Raw genomic sequence first — 15,628 nt, 5'->3', positions numbered from 1 at the left:
TAATCGATCCACAAATCGTTTAAGGTATTCCGTTCAAGAATCGGATGAATATTTCCTAAGATATGGCCTTCGCAGTGGGTCATATGGGGCTCCCCATGCATTTTGCACATTTTGAAGGGGACAGCCCAGAAAATTTGACAAAAAATTTTAAAAATATTTTGTTCCCAGATTTTGATGCAGATTTATGAATAATCGATCCACAAATCGTTTAAGGTATTCCGTTCAAGAATCGGATGAATATTTCCTAAGATATGGCCTTCACAGTGGGTCATATGGGGCTCCCGATGCATTTTGCACATTTTGAAGGGGACAGCCCAGAAAATTTGACAAAAAATCTTTAAAATATTTTATTCTCTGATTTTGATGCAGATTTATGGAGAATCGATCCACAAATCGTTTAAGGTATTCCGTTCAAGAATCGGATGAATATTTCCTAAGATATGGCCTTCGCAGTGGGTCATATGGGGCTCCCCATGCATTTTGCACATTTTGGAGGGGACAGCCCTGAGAATTTGACAAAAAATCTTTAAAATATTTTATTCTCAAATTTTGATGCAGATTTATGGATAATCGATCCACAAATCGTTTAAGGTATTCCGTTCAAGAATCGGGTGAATATTTCCTAAGATATGGCCTACGCAGTGGGTCATATGGGGCTCCCCATGCATTTTGCACATTTTGAAGGGGACAGCCCAGAAAATTTGACAAAAAATCTTAAAAATATTTTGTTCCCAGATTTTGATGCAGATTTATGAATAATCGATCCACAAATCGTTTAAGGTATTCCGTTCAAGAATCGGATGAATATTTACTAAGATATGGCCTACGCAGTGGGTCATATGGGGCTCCCCATGCATTTTGCACATTTTGAAGGGGACAGCCCAGAAAATTTGACAAAAAATCTTAAAAATATTTTGTTCCCAGATTTTGATGCAGATTTATGAATAATCGATCCACAAATCGTTTAAGGTATTCCGTTCAAGAATCGGATGAATATTTCCTAAGATATGGCCTTCGCAGTGGGTCATATGGGGCTCCCCATGCATTTTGCACATTTTGAAGGGGACAGCCCAGAAAATTTGACAAAAAATCTTAAAAATATTTTGTTCCCAGATTTTGATGCAGATTTGTGGAAAAGAAATCGAAGGTGTAACTTTCAGCACGAGGGGCCCTGAAAGCCTTTCGTCGGGGGGGCCCAGTGGGCAAGCGCGCCTTTGCCCACCTGTTAAATCCGCCACTGATTGGACATTTTTTGAATTTGTGTATATTATGTGGAGCTTTGTATAACCTTAACCCTTTTTACGTGTAGCATCGATTTGCAAGCTTCAAGGTCCTAGAAACGAATAACGCCTTTTTTTAGGATACACCATGGATGCTTTTAAGAATTGCGTTCTTATAAAGTTTTAATAAAACCCTTTACAGAGAGGATTATTATAATTTGATCCCTAGATCTAGGCCCAACTTTCTATTGCCGGAAATCATTGAGTTATTTTTATAATGTTATGATGTAAAAAGTTTAAAGCTGAGTCTAAAGTTGATCTATACATTAACACGCCTCTGAAAAAAGAATAAATCATTTTTAAATACATATAATTACTATTTATTAATTGAATTGTGCTGAAAAGTCAGACTACTTTTCAGATATGGACCTAAAATAATGGGCATTGATCAAAAGCGTTTTTGAAACTGAACCAACACACTCATGTCATGGAATATGCTTTTCCTTCGTGTTTTTCTTGGCAAGGTAATCCTTAAAGTCCTTGAGTGTTTTAAAAGGGCCATCTCCCCATTTACTGCCTCCCTTTTATTCCTTAATTGAGTTGCCAAAGTACCTTATCGTCGGAAATGCACTCCCAGTTCTTAAACCTTTTTTTTGGGTATATGGAAACCTTTGAATGAACCAAATATTTGAGCCGCTTAACACAGTCGGGGACGCCAAATTTCAGATTGGCGAATACTGTGTCCAAAAATATCTGAAATATGGCAAAAATAAATACACTCATACATATTTTACTTGCGCTTGCAATAAATAATTCGAATGCTTTACTCCTTGGCTCGGGGCTCTGCTGAAAATCCTTTTCTTCTTTTTTCGGGGCTCGAACTCGATGTTTCTGTTGCCTTGGTGCTTGCTCTTGGTCAGGAGCTTTATTTTCGGTATATAATTAATAGTTTTTCCACTCATCTGACGTTTGGCGTGATCCTGCTCCGTCTTGGGCTTTAAGCGGAGCCAATAATGGAATTTCTCTTTAAGTTTGGCGTTCCAACGATGAAAGCAAAAGTTTGCCGAACGATTCCTGGAAACTTGTTGAGACGCTCTACTTTCAAGGCATTGACGAAGGCTTATAACAAGTTCCGGCCTTCCTTCCCCGTTCTGGCCCCCCGGCCCGCGGAAATTGTTTGTGTCTGAGCGCGCGGTGTAGATTACGCCTTAAAGTTGCCAATTAAAAGTTTCCGTCAATCTCAGATGAACACCAATGAAAAAATCTGGCTCGGAGGGGTGGCTTTCTGGCTTCGCATTGATTCTCTGATACGCCTTCCCTCCGATTATAATGGATAAGCATCTAATCTTTAAGCTTAACATTAAATGACTCAAAGGTACTTTCGTTTAATAAATTAAAGTTCGTGGTAACAGGAAAAGCTTTAAATTTAAATAGGGGCTCTTTTTAGGGCGCCGATCATGGACTACTGACACGCCCTGCATACCTTATTAGGTAATTCATCCGAGTTCGATTGGTAAATCTTTAATTACCTCTCCGGAAAAGGTAGCCGGGCTGACACGAGCCGTTTGTCATTGACCCTGAAAGGGAACTGACACAAGCACCCAATGGCATGCTAAAGGGTTCGCTCCTGCCACGCTCGGCCTTGCCGCAGAGTCATCTGAGGGGCGGCGCGTGGGGAAGTCGCGTGTGTGGGCTGTTATTGAATTTTTAAGATTTATCGATTTTTGTGCGCACACGAAAAAAACAAGGGGTGGAGCAGAGGCCTTTTACCTGTGCTTTGAACTCGAATCGAGTCGAGTTCCCCGTCTCGCAGCCTGGCGGCATATTGCACGAGTTTATAGTCAATGTAAAACACAGAACATAAAGCATAAAAAGAAAAGAAAACACATCGTAACCGTCGACGGACTAGGGGCATCATAAATTAGGAGCCTTAATAATGATGAATGGGGGATGGCAGAGGGCAGGTACTGCTGCAATCAAGTGCCTTAAAGGCTGCCCAGTCCCGAATGATTTGTAAGTGCTCTGGTTTCCATGGCGGGGGTTATGTAGCCCCTAAGCACTTACTGGAGCGTACGGTGTGGGGAGTTTCAAGTTTATGACGTATTGGAATAATAGTTACGACTTTATAAGCCTCTTCAATCAGGTTCTTCTGGCGGCTCGCATGACGTCTCAGTTTGTGGTGTTCTCTCATGCGTGTCAACCGGGCGTATACGCAATGCTTTTGAATTGATTTCTGTTTGCGTTTCTTTTACTTCTGATTAATGCTTCAGTTGTGAACTAATAGTGGTATGAATATCCCTGCTTTAAGTCAGCAGGCTTGTTCCAAAATGTAAAATTTAAATAAAATTGTAAGTCTTTAGAGGAAAGTTCAAGATTAAAGCGTCGTTTCTTAAAAAGATTCAAATATGACGACGTAAAATATAAGCATTAAATGGCATTTCCATCTACTAATTGGCTTCTCCGCAATTCGCACTTTGACGCGTGATTACCATTCAATTTCCCACATTATAACTTATTTGCGATGATTGCTGCCAGTTGCACTTTCCGCTGGTCGGCTCGATTTTCCCCAAAATGGCCGAGGTGCAGTAGCAGTGGAATCGCACTCGGTGTTCATTAGCACGTATTTGTCAAAGCGGCGATCATTTTTCGTGATACATGGGGATAATTATTGACGACATTGTCAGAAATCGGAGGTAGTGACGGGCTTCACTGGCGGCTCACGCACACAATCACTTGATGAGGTGTGACAGATGGCGGGGCCAGGAGCGAAAGTTTTTCGGCCGCCACCCTTGAATTGCACAACATGAATTATTAACCCCTTATGTGCCATCCAGCCTACCTTGCGCTGCCGATTCGCTGCCGTGCTTTTTGACAAATTGACTAAATATTTGAGCTGGCGCTGGGAAAATGAATATCAATCGATAAGTCATAAATGTCTCTGCCAGCGAATCAGACACGCAAAAACCACCAGCCGAAGAGGATAAAATCGAGTGGGTAATGGGATACGGGTGGTGTGGGGGCGTGGAGCGTGGAGCTCGGAGCAGAGTGGTGCCGATGCCTCGGCTGATTATTATTTAATCACGCTGACAACCTGGGCGTCGAAGGTGGCAATGAACTTAACTTAACTAGCCGGCTGCCACGACACTCAATGAATCAATAAGAGGAGCGAGAACGGGAATCGATTTGATTGGCACCGATTCGATTGGATTTGACTGGAGCCAAGTCGGTGAATATTATCTCAGGTGACACACGTGCCCAATTACCTATCTGAGCGAAGCGATTCCCGATATCGCCTTAAATGCCAAGCCAAGATTAAAGTCAAAGTGCAAATTGTTTTTATAATTTTTCCTTGTACGCTTTTTTCCTTCTCTGGCCCGTCTTCTGGGTAGCCGGTATCTTTCCCAATTTGATTTGCATGGAAATGTAATTGTTGTTGTTGAAAGCTGGAAAAAAATAGAGAGCGTGGCAGGAGAACAACAACAATACATCCACAATGTATTTTCTATTGAATTTTTAATGAGTACAGCGGCAAGAATGGCCAAAAAGATACAAAAAAAAACTGAAGCAGGAGGCTTATTTGGAGCGGGATCTTGATATTCCCCCGGCCCCGTCTCGACAACATTGTGGCTGTGTTATTGCTCCGGCTCCTGGCTGAAAATCCTATGAATGCCAGGCCTGTCCCTTGATAAAAAAAATAGGAATGAAAGGTGAGCGGGAAAATAGACGACTTGGGATGATTTTTCAAGGAAATCAAAAATGTCAAGCCGAATGAAAGCATACCCGCTTTTAGATAATTGCGGTGGGTGGCTTGATTCCTCGAAACCAACTGAAGTTTGAAAAGTTTTGAATGTAAAATCGTTCAAAATTAAAGTATATTTTTTGTCATTGCGGCCAACAATACCCTAAATATTGTCTGTAGCCCATTAAGCTCACCGCGTGGGAACTTTAAAAAAAATGCACAATAATCCCAAAATGAATTTTTAATACCTTGCGTGATATGCCCCATACACGGTATACGGTAAATCTTTATTTTACGTTTTCAATGGCCACAAAGTTTACCATAATTCTGCGCTGCCAACGCTTTGTAGCCTACTTACCCGGGCATATGCTCAAAGAGCTTTCCTCGTTATCTCTGCGTGCGGGTTGTGGGTGCGCCATAAAACAAATATCGATAAAAAGCAACAGACTGAGAGATTCAAATACAAAACTCTGATTTGCATAATGTGGCTCACGCACACCGTCCGCCCCCTCCGCTTCCAGTCTGCCCACATAATACACAATATAATTTACATTAAATTGCTGATCAATATAAATGTATCTATCTGGGCATTAGCTTAATTTGTAGCTGTGTTTCCAGTCCGTATGCCTGTTTGTGTTTCGGATTAAATCGTTTTCCTACGCCTAAAACATACAACACCCAACACACAACCACGACACACTCCCGCTGACCGCGAGTGAAAAATATTTTTGCATAATTTCTCGTACTGATTTGCTGGGGTTATTTTGGTTTTTACGCTTTGTGCGCCATAAATTTTGCCGAAAAATTGCCAAAAATCAAAAAAAATATATGTAGGAGCGATAGATTTAGATGCATATGTGTGGGCATAGATTTGGCCGAAACCAAAGCACAAAGTAATTTGGTTTATGGATTTGACTTCCCACAAAAGCCCCCCGTCCTCGCCACCGCCCGCACGACTGAGGCGTCAAATTCTGTTTGCTGATCAAAACTAAATTATCATTTGGCCAAAAATTCGTTTTCGTTTTCGGGTCCCCCCATGCGTATTTGCATTTGGCTGGTTGGTGATTAATGTTTGATGTGCAGTAATTAAATAGGCACACACACGCTTACGCTTACGAACCACATGCACCATGTTGCATGCAAATTTTTCCGCGACTAGATAGTCCTTTGTTCGCCTGCCGTGCCTCTTTCGGCTTATGTTTATGCAATTCCAATTTCGGCCACGCAATAAAAACGATTTGTTTTAATTACTTACGCACATGGCATTTAATTATTTTTATTGATTAAATAAAACAATTAAGCTTATGTAAATTAATGTAGTCGCGTCGAGTCGAGTCAGTCAGAAAGTGATTTCCCGTCGCCGGCAACTCCCCCGTGCTTCCCACTTCGGTGGATCGCTGGGGCGTTGGGCGTCGAGTGGGGGCGTGGCATGCGGCTGTGGGCATAGCAAAGTCAAGTTAATGGAATAGCTGAGCAGGGCAGGCAAGTAAAATAATTTAAGGCCAAGCATACAAAATTAATGAGGCCATTAAATCCTGGAGACGCTAAAGAGACACATGCATATGGACGGAGCGCGGTAGGAGCGAGGATGTGTGTGTGTTTGACAGTCAAAGGACAACTCTTTGTTGAGTCTCTGTTTACGACTCCCGGCCTGTGGGGGTGTGCGTGTGAATGTGGGCTTAAAGTGTGCGCGTGTGCTGGTCGTGTGCTGGTTTGTGTGCAGCACTGATACTCTACCTATAGCCAGTCGAGTTCTTTACAGTTAAAAAATGCTTCAAAATACTGAAGGCTTTAAAGCATAAATAATTTTTTTTTTGTTTTGTAATAAATTATTTAAAATAAAATACTTGTTCTTACCATACCTACCATTATCCTCCCATTAAAGTCTTCCAAGTTAGAGCATTTTTCTTGGCCCATGAAGCTGAGACTTGATTTCCTGCTCATTTCCTTCTTATTTAACTTGCGGTCGCTCGGTCCCTCTATACGGCCAGCACCACACGCCGAGGAGAACAAAACGGTACAAAAATAACGTCCAACATTATGCCGGTGCACCTTCAAGCAGCTGTCTCTTTGTTGCTTCTGCTCACATCCATCAGCGGTTGCCGATTGTCCGTGCCTCCTGCTCGACTTCTCCGGGCCAGCTCGGTGTGGCTTAGCCCGGCCAGAAGCGCCTCGATTGAATAATGTTTCCTCGGCTCCCCAAAAATAAACTGCCGTTTTCAACAATATTTACGGCCCGCTGTCTGTTAGCTTAGGCAAGTGTGCGAGTATATGAGTGAGGACGAGTGTGCCGTGTTTGGCTGCGTGTGTGCGGCTTACCTTATTTTTTCGGCACTTGCTTTGCTTATAAATTTCGCATGCCTCCAATTTACACTCAAGACATGCTTTCCTACCAACTGGCCAACTGGCCAAAGGCGTACTCCAAATTCTACTTTACTGTAGGCCTAATACACTTCATTTATTTAAATTTATAATTCTTGCGAAAAATGCAAAACTTTAAGGAATTTATCTGATTTATCGAACTATTTGCAAGATGCTGTTTTTTTTCGAGTGCAGGTATGTGTTAGCCAAAGTCGTTAAACAGAAAACGCCTGAAAGCGCGGCAATGTATGCAACATAAATGTGAGACGAGCACCTGTCGGGCCGCAATGGCGGCGGTTTCATTAGAGATCATCGGGTGGGGGACGTGAGGTGGGAGGGGCGGCATTAAAAGGTGAAGGGCGAAGCGAGGTGGGGGCAGAAGTGGGAGCGGCCCACGTTTTGCATTTTTGGTTATTTGCACAGGCAGCACAACGGCACGTATACGTAATAAAGTTGAACAAATAAAATTCACTTTCCTTCAGCGCAGAAAAGTTCTAATTTTTTCTCAGACCCTCCTTGCCCGGCACTCCCCGCTCCTCATTTCCATCCGCTGCTTGTTGTTGCTGGCCGGTGTTTTGTTTGGCTTTTGTTGGGCTTCGGTTGCAACCTAAATTTCATTTGAGGCACAAAACTTGTTTAGTTGGCAAACTTTGCGCGTCGTCAATAAGGCTTGGTGGCCAAAGCCGTGGATGAGCGAGGCGTTTATAGTGGCTGGGTGCCGGGTGGTGGGCGGCGACCTGGGTGAGCCCAGACATAGCCGCACGCCATGATATAATCTGGTACTGGGCTGCCGTATTTATTGTGCGCTGCCTAACAACTTCCTCCCCCGAAAACACCCAGGCGGTGGCCGTGCCACCTAACCACCCACGTCCAATCAGACATACAGGGACCTGGGGTCGTAGGGTGCATACGGACGGAGTTGAGGTCGTTGGCAGATTTTCCCAAAAAAGATATCTCCAATTTGCAATGGAAAACGTCTGACCAATGTTCTGGTTCTGCAAGCTCAAAGATTATAGATTGAGTGCTCTCCATGGCTACCACTTGTTCTTGAGATGAGAAAGGTAATAAAATATAAAAGGTTGGAATACAGAAAGGTAGAGCTTGACTAAATTTCAATATTAAACAAATCAATATTTTCTTTAAATTGTAGAGATTTTGATAAACAGAAATTGAACAATATTAAACTGAAAACCAAGCCCATGAACTTTCAACCTTTTCTCTCGACATCTTCTCCTTAGTGTATTCCATATTCCCCGTCCATGGGCATATTTTTGGCCTCAAATGAATAGACCTATCGATTTGAGCCACATTTTCTGTTTGTTCCCGTGTGTGTTGGTGGTGTGTGTTTCAGGTGAGATGAGGTGAGGTTGCGGGCATAGATGGGCTGTGGTTGTGGGGAGTGTGCTAGTGTGACTGCGAGGGGGCAAAATGCATAATTGGCGATTAGACGATTGGCCCTAATATGGCAAAGCGTTGCAGTAACAGCAGCCCCGGCAGTAGAATCAGCTTTGGCTTTAGCCCCAGCTTCGGACGGAATTCGAATGGGCAGCTAATTGGGTCACGTCAGCCACTCCGAGCCCTGACCACCTCCCCCGAGGCGCTCAGGATCGTACCTTACCTACCTTTGGACGGGTAGCCTTGTAGCCTTGTGGGTAAAAAAATAATGACAATGGTTTATGTTTTCGTTCATATATAGATATATATAATGTTATATATATTTCCGTTTTGCTTTGTTGTTCATTCAGTTTCTTTCATGCATTCAGTGCTCGCCTTTTGTCTGCGGGCCTCCTGCTTTCTCTCGTCCCGTCTCTACAACTGTCGCCCCTCAGCCTATCTTAGCTTACTTTTTAGCCACGCCGCTCTGTTGATAAGTGTACACATCTATAGACTATATACTATACGTAGGTATATATTATACAATACATAATACATAGGTTCGACTTAAATGCTACGGTTTCTTCTTGCTCGTTTCGCCGCTCGGCTTCCTTTGGGCTGCACGAGTGCGAGAACGTGTGTCCTGTATCTGTGTGTGTATGTATATGTGAGAGTCCTTTGAAGACTCCTTCGCTCATTTAGATGCAAAGAAAAAAGTCTTTGGTTTACCTTAAAAATATTATTTTGTGTTTGCCTTTTTTTGTTGTTTGGTTTTTGTTTTTGTTTTCTTAAATTTTAATTCTTAGCACATACGGGCAATTAATATCTTGTGGATACGCTTTAAACCGTTACAAGGACAACTGGCCTACACCTGCATGCTCATACATGTCCGTGTATGTCTGCGTACGTGTCTGTGCTTGTTTGTGATGTGTTTGCGAATGTCTGCATGAGTGTTTGTGAGTGTTTTTCAAAAACAATTTACATATGCTTATTTACGTATGAATTTGATGAATATTTTTCTTTCTCGTTCTTTACTTTTCATCTTCGTCGTTTGATGTTTGTTTTCTGCTTTTCGGCTGCCAACAGATTTCAATTATCCTAGTGTATTTGAGTTCGACTCCTCTCGAGTTCGATTTGCAATATTTTTCGTTTTTTTTTTTTTGGAAATTCACAAAATGTAATTTATATATGTATATTCTTTGCTAACACTGATTGGACGGCAGTAAATCATGCTTTTGTGCAGGTATTTCTATGGAATCGACGGATAATTGGTGTAACTTGATTAGGAAAACGTTTCGACCAGTTGGCCGACAACATTTATTTTTTGGAATTTCGATTATTTACGCAGGTGGCCTGCAGAAGTTGGGGAAATATTAAAATGAAGCAAATATCCACTACATAGTTGAATTAGAAAAACGTTCGATCGAATTTGAATTTATGGAATAGTTTTAAAATATTTATTTTGGCAATTAAAGATATTCAAATATCAGAACTACCGCCGTAGATATTCAAATATCAAATATCTGATATTCAAATATCAGAACTACCGCCGTAGATAGATTTACTGCCGTCCTCGGGAGCCTGTTTTGGGTTTGCATAATTTCACAGCTTCTAACGTTACAGGGAGAGTTTGAACAATAGTCGGATGAAAAATTGGGCTTCTTCTCTATTGGTTATCTAGTATTTACAATAACGATGATTCATTTACCTCCTACGAGTACAATATATGGGATTTTTAGTTACAAATGTTGAGCTTCCACTTCGGTTTGTTTTCTGATTTATGATTACAAGTCTTGGAGGAAAGGTTTATTGGTTTCGGGTTCTCATCCTTCTACTTAACGAACCTAGATATTACACGCACACATACACACACATACACAAATACATATATGCATACATCAGTTATATATTTAAAGAATTATTAACATTTATCAATCCGTTTGCTTACATCTTGGGTTATCTTTACGTAATGCGGGGACTTGAGAGTTGCCATTGGTATAGAAATAAAGTTGACTGTACAATGCTTAGCTGGGGCTTAGTTTACGTTCAAGTTAACATTAGTTTAGAGTTGTTTTAGTAGTCGAGTTGCTTGCCTAGGAGAGTATACGTTAGTGAAGTGCAGTGATTCGTTTTAGCCCTCTCCTTGCTCGGGCAATTATTATCTTCATTCGCATTATCTTTTGTTAGACACTATCACAAACGGTTCGCTTGCACCTAGGACCTCAGCGCTACGCTATCTACGAATTACACCTAGAAGAGGTCTCTCTCTTCCTCCCACATGCCTGTTCTATTATAATTAAATATGCTTTGTGTTAAGTTTAGTCAGTTCTTGGTTTGGTTTCCTCCCTCCCGGGTCGCGGCGCTTACACGTCCGTGCCGCATCCCTCCTGGTAGCCCTCGTCCGGCGAGTTGCGGCTGCTGCTGATGAGCGCCCGCTTCAGGGCCGTCACTGGGGGCAGCACGGGCACACCCCCCTTCTGCCACACACGTATCGTCTTGGCGTTGACGGGCTGGCCGTTGGGCAGAATGGAGCAGGAACTGGATGAGCTAGCGGGAGCGAGGGCTGGCCCCGGCGCCAGGGAGTTAACCCCGGCCGGAGTCGGCGAGGAGCGGGCGCTGCCACTGCCACTCTCGTGCAATCGCGGCAGCGTGCGACTGCTGAAGTGGGGACTGCTCCCGTTGGAGCTGCCCTCCTGCTTCTGGTGGTTTAGCGTGGAGGATAGCTGCTGCTGGAGCTGCTGCAGGGGGTGCATCTGTAGCTGGTGGTTGTGCTGGTGCTCCGCTCCGGGGACCAAGGGCAGTCCATAGTCGTTGGGATAGCCCCCGCCCGCAGATGAGCCGCCCGAAAGATTGGTGGTGACGGTTGATGCGGTCGAGGCTCCTCCTCCGCTCGCCACCCCCTGCTGCAGGTGGGACCTGGGGAAGGTCTTGCTGAAGTAATCCGTGGCAGTCGAGCGCTCGTGCAAGTCATAGAGCTGCGTCGAGTCAATAATCGGCGTCTTGTCCGTATAGCGCTTCATGAACAGATCGTCCGCCGAGGTGGCCCCCATGGGCCCACCGTGCTCCCAAAGCCCGGAGGGGTACAAGGAGTCGCAGCCATTGGCCCGGCTGTACTCCCCACTGCCGCCCGCACCTACACCGCCAATCGGTGGTATCTTCAAGTCCGTAAACTCATCGCTGCCAAAACGCTTTGTGTCGTTGATTAAGTCCGGATTATTTCCGCCATTTCCGGGGGAGCCGGTGGGAGAAATGAAGCAGGACGCCGTCGAGAGAACACTGCCATTGTTGTCGTATCCCTGGGTGGAGTATGGCAGGTCGGTGAGCCTCGGCGGCTTCTGGACGGGGTTTGCATGGCGCTGATCCAGCCCCCCGTGAGACCCAGCTCCCCGACTGCTGCTCTTCCGCTCCAGAGTGCCGCCCTGGATGACTCCCGCGTCTATGATGTTGGCCACCGCTCCGTTGGCAATCACCACTCCTCCTACCGTTCCGTTTCCCGCCACCGGCTGCGTTTTGTTCGTTATGGAGTTCTGATGGTTGACCGACGTGATTACTTCCATGTGATTGGGTGTCTTACTGTCGACGTAGGGCTGGCGCTTGACTCTCAGGAGGAGGCACATGGCCACGCCCAGGGCGAAGACAATGAGGGCCACCAGGGCCGCGCTCAAGCCCACAATCTGTCCGCTTCCGAGCGAGGCCATGCCTGCTGCCCTCATGCTCACGTGGAGGGTGAAGTTCGCCTCGGCCATGCCAGCCCGGTTCTCGGCCACGCAGTAGAACTCACTCGAGTCCGTCTCCTGGGCGTTGGTCAGCACCAGTTTGGACCGCTTCTCGAATCCGCCCTCGACCTGCTCGAACATGTGTATCCTCTGGTAGGCGGTGAAGGCGGAGTTGTTCGCCAGGAGCCGCCCGTTCCAGTACCAGTTGATGTTAGCCGCGGGAATGGCCCTCGCTCGGCAGGTGATGGAGGCGTTCTCCCCCATGGCCGTCTCCACGTAGTGCGATATGGGCAGCATTTCCGGGCGACACGCGAACTCGTCCACGTGGAGATCGGCGAAGGTGCGATCGATGATCCGTTCGGGGCCTCCTGAGCAGATTGGGGAGACCGGATACGGGATGTTCCGCTGCATCAGCCACAACTTGGTGTCCCTCAGCCGGCAGTCGCATAGCCAGGGGTTGTCGTGCAGCTCGATTCCGTGCAGGCGGCTCAACGTCTCTATGGTCTTTGGCAACAGTTCGCTCAGCTTGTTTCCGTTCAGTCGGAGCAGGGTCAGACCCTGCAGGCCACTGAAGGCCTGGGGGGAGATCGTCTGGATGTCGCAGTGGGAAAGATCCAGCTTGTGCAGCGATGGGGTGTTCGCGAAGGCCTGGGCTTCTATTTTGTGGATGTGGTTGGAGGCCAGGGTGAGCTCCCTCAGCGAGGATATGTGTCCCAGGGCCAGGCTGGGCACCTTCACCAGCAGGTTGTGCGACAAGTCCAGCTCCACGAGGTTGGTGAGGCCCTTGAAGGTCTCCCTCTCTATCTCGCCGATCTTGCAGTTCCTCAGATACAGCTTCTGCAGGTTCAGGAGGTTGGCCCTGATGAACTGCTCGTTGGAGAGAGTTTGCAGCTTGTTTCCGGACATGTCCAGCACCTGGGTGTTGGGGTCGATGTGCTCGGGGATCTGGATCAGGTGTCGATCGATGCACTCCACCGTCTGCTTGCCGCCCTTCCACTTGCAGGCGCACACCGTCTGGCAGGTGCTCAGCTGCTGGGCGGGGGGGTCCAGGTCGCTGGTGTGGGCGGGGTTGAAGTGCTGGCTGGGCGGGATGTAGCCGTCCTCGGTCATGGGCTGGCTGTCCGCCACGGGGTACACCTCGTTCTGGGAAGACGGCGAGGAGCTCCGGTAGCTCCCTGGCGACGAGGCGGACGGGGAGCCGCCTCCGCTGGCATAGAGGCGCTGGTTGTAGCGATTGCCCTGGATGACCCCGGGCAGCAGGCTAAGGACCAGGATCGCCAAAGCTCTGATATGCATTTTCCTCGCTTTTTGTAGATTGTGAGTCCTGTGATGGAGTCTTCTAGGCTGCAGCCATGGATTCTCGTTTTATTGGCGATATGGTAGATTTAATTCTTTGGTTTTATCTTTTTAAGGTTTTATTTTTTTATTTTTCACAAAAAGTTTACAGTTTCAGTTTAGCTTAATTGTTTGAGCTTGGAGTTTATTCTGATATGAAGTCTTCGAAGAGGCTTTATTGCTTTTATTTGTGTTTCATGGATATGTTGGGGTTTACTTTTGTTTCATTCGTTCCCTATGGGCCTTGGTATAATTTTTAATTATGATATGGAAACTTCCTTGTGGGTCAAGCGGAAAATTGATTAATTGACGCCTTGGCCTCACTTGTTGTTTGTGTATTCTGAGCGGCGCTTTTCGCAAAGATTTTCATGTTTCGCCGTAATTAGCGCTGGCCAGACCCAATGTTATTTATATTTATTTATATCGCACACACAACCCACTTTCACTCTCACTCCTGCGAATGATAATCGGTTTTACTTTTCGGCCACCGAAATTCGTATTTCCTCTCTGCCGTTTTCTATTATTATTTCTGCTACGCAACCTTTTCCAGCACAATTTTCTTTAGTTTGCTGCTATTATTATTTATTTATTTTTTCCCGTTTTTTGCAGGATTCCGTTAGCGTTTTTTGCCACGCAAGGCTTTAATTCGCATCGCGTTCATGCTCGTCGTGCTTTTTTCGTCGCTTTCGGTTTCGTTTTCGCTACGAGCGGCACGCTCGGTCCCATTCGAGACGTGGGGGCCCGAGCCAGTCGCGAGGGGAGCTAGCTGGCTTTCCGCGAGGGCCGCTTCTGGCAGTTGGGCATTGATTTGCACTTGCAGCTGGCCTGCAACGGTTCCACTGCACCTTGCCCGAAACCGAGTCACGGGGCTTGAATCACTGGATCACTCGCACACACACAGGCACACGCACTCACAGCGATGGCGACGCAGCGGACTGACGCAACCGCTCGTTCGGGCTTAAAAATTGGAACTGAGTGCCATGCGGGGCTCCACGGTCTCAAATCAGAGCCCCAGCTCGGCTAAACCGAAGCTACTTCGGGCTCTCTTCGTGGCGCGCTCATATTCAGCGGCGTGGAGAAAGCACAGATGCGAAAGCCCGAGTCCATGTTGCTCTACCCGGTTCGCTTCCCAGCAACATGATGCCAAGCAACATGTGGGCCAGGCCCACACGAACGGCGACCAGGATTATACTGCACACGCCGTCGTTGTAAAGATTCCGAATTATCCTGGCGCTTTATAAATAAAGTCTGATGCGTTATAAATAGACTGCGCGGTCGTTTCAGCGGAGTGGCAGCCTGACAACATAAAAAGGATTATAAATGGGACGAGCTTGACAATATAAATTCGATGTTTCTCCTTAAACATTTGTTTGTGATGTTTATAAGAATAACAGCTCGATTTTATTCATTAAAAAATTTTATTTTGTATTCGGTTTTTGTTTGTATATTTTCAATTTCACTTAAATGTGTTTTAACTTGAAAACCTTATCTATAAAATTTGAGTCATCAACACCCTGTGAATAAAAGCACAGTTTTTCTCTGAAAAAATGCCACTTTCTTGCTTCCCAGAAATTTTTAGAACTAATTATTAAAAATATACAAAAATTCGAATCTATTATAGGTTCGCCACCTTGTTTACTGCCGTCCACAGTGACCTCTTATCTCTTTAACAAGAAAAAACGGCTATAGTCAAGGTTCCCGACAATACCCAGTCTAATACTGATATACTGATACCCTATATACCCTATACCACACACACTTTCTTGCTACAAACTAAAACTCTCTAGGAGTACAAATTGTAATAATCCATTTTTTTGGAGAGAGATAAAGGGATATAATAACATAAGATACATAGATAAGAGATTGGATTGGATTGGATTTGT

General features: G+C 45.4%; 1 protein-coding gene across 1 annotated transcript; it reads right to left on the bottom strand.

Annotated features, from left to right (window-relative positions):
- Positions 1–9,810: 9,810 nt before the first annotated feature.
- kek1 (kekkon 1) lies at positions 9,811–14,727 on the bottom strand. Its single transcript, XM_017253347.3, has one exon. The coding sequence runs from the start codon at positions 13,704–13,706 to the stop codon at positions 11,058–11,060; it is 2,649 nt and encodes an 882-aa protein (XP_017108836.2). The 5' UTR covers positions 13,707–14,727; the 3' UTR covers positions 9,811–11,057.
- Positions 14,728–15,628: the final 901 nt, after the last annotated feature.

This window comes from Drosophila bipectinata, chromosome 2L, assembly GCF_030179905.1.
Source record: "Drosophila bipectinata strain 14024-0381.07 chromosome 2L, DbipHiC1v2, whole genome shotgun sequence".
NCBI classification, from domain to species: Eukaryota; Metazoa; Arthropoda; class Insecta; order Diptera; family Drosophilidae; genus Drosophila; species Drosophila bipectinata.
This window is presented reverse-complemented; position numbering and strand designations above follow the sequence as displayed.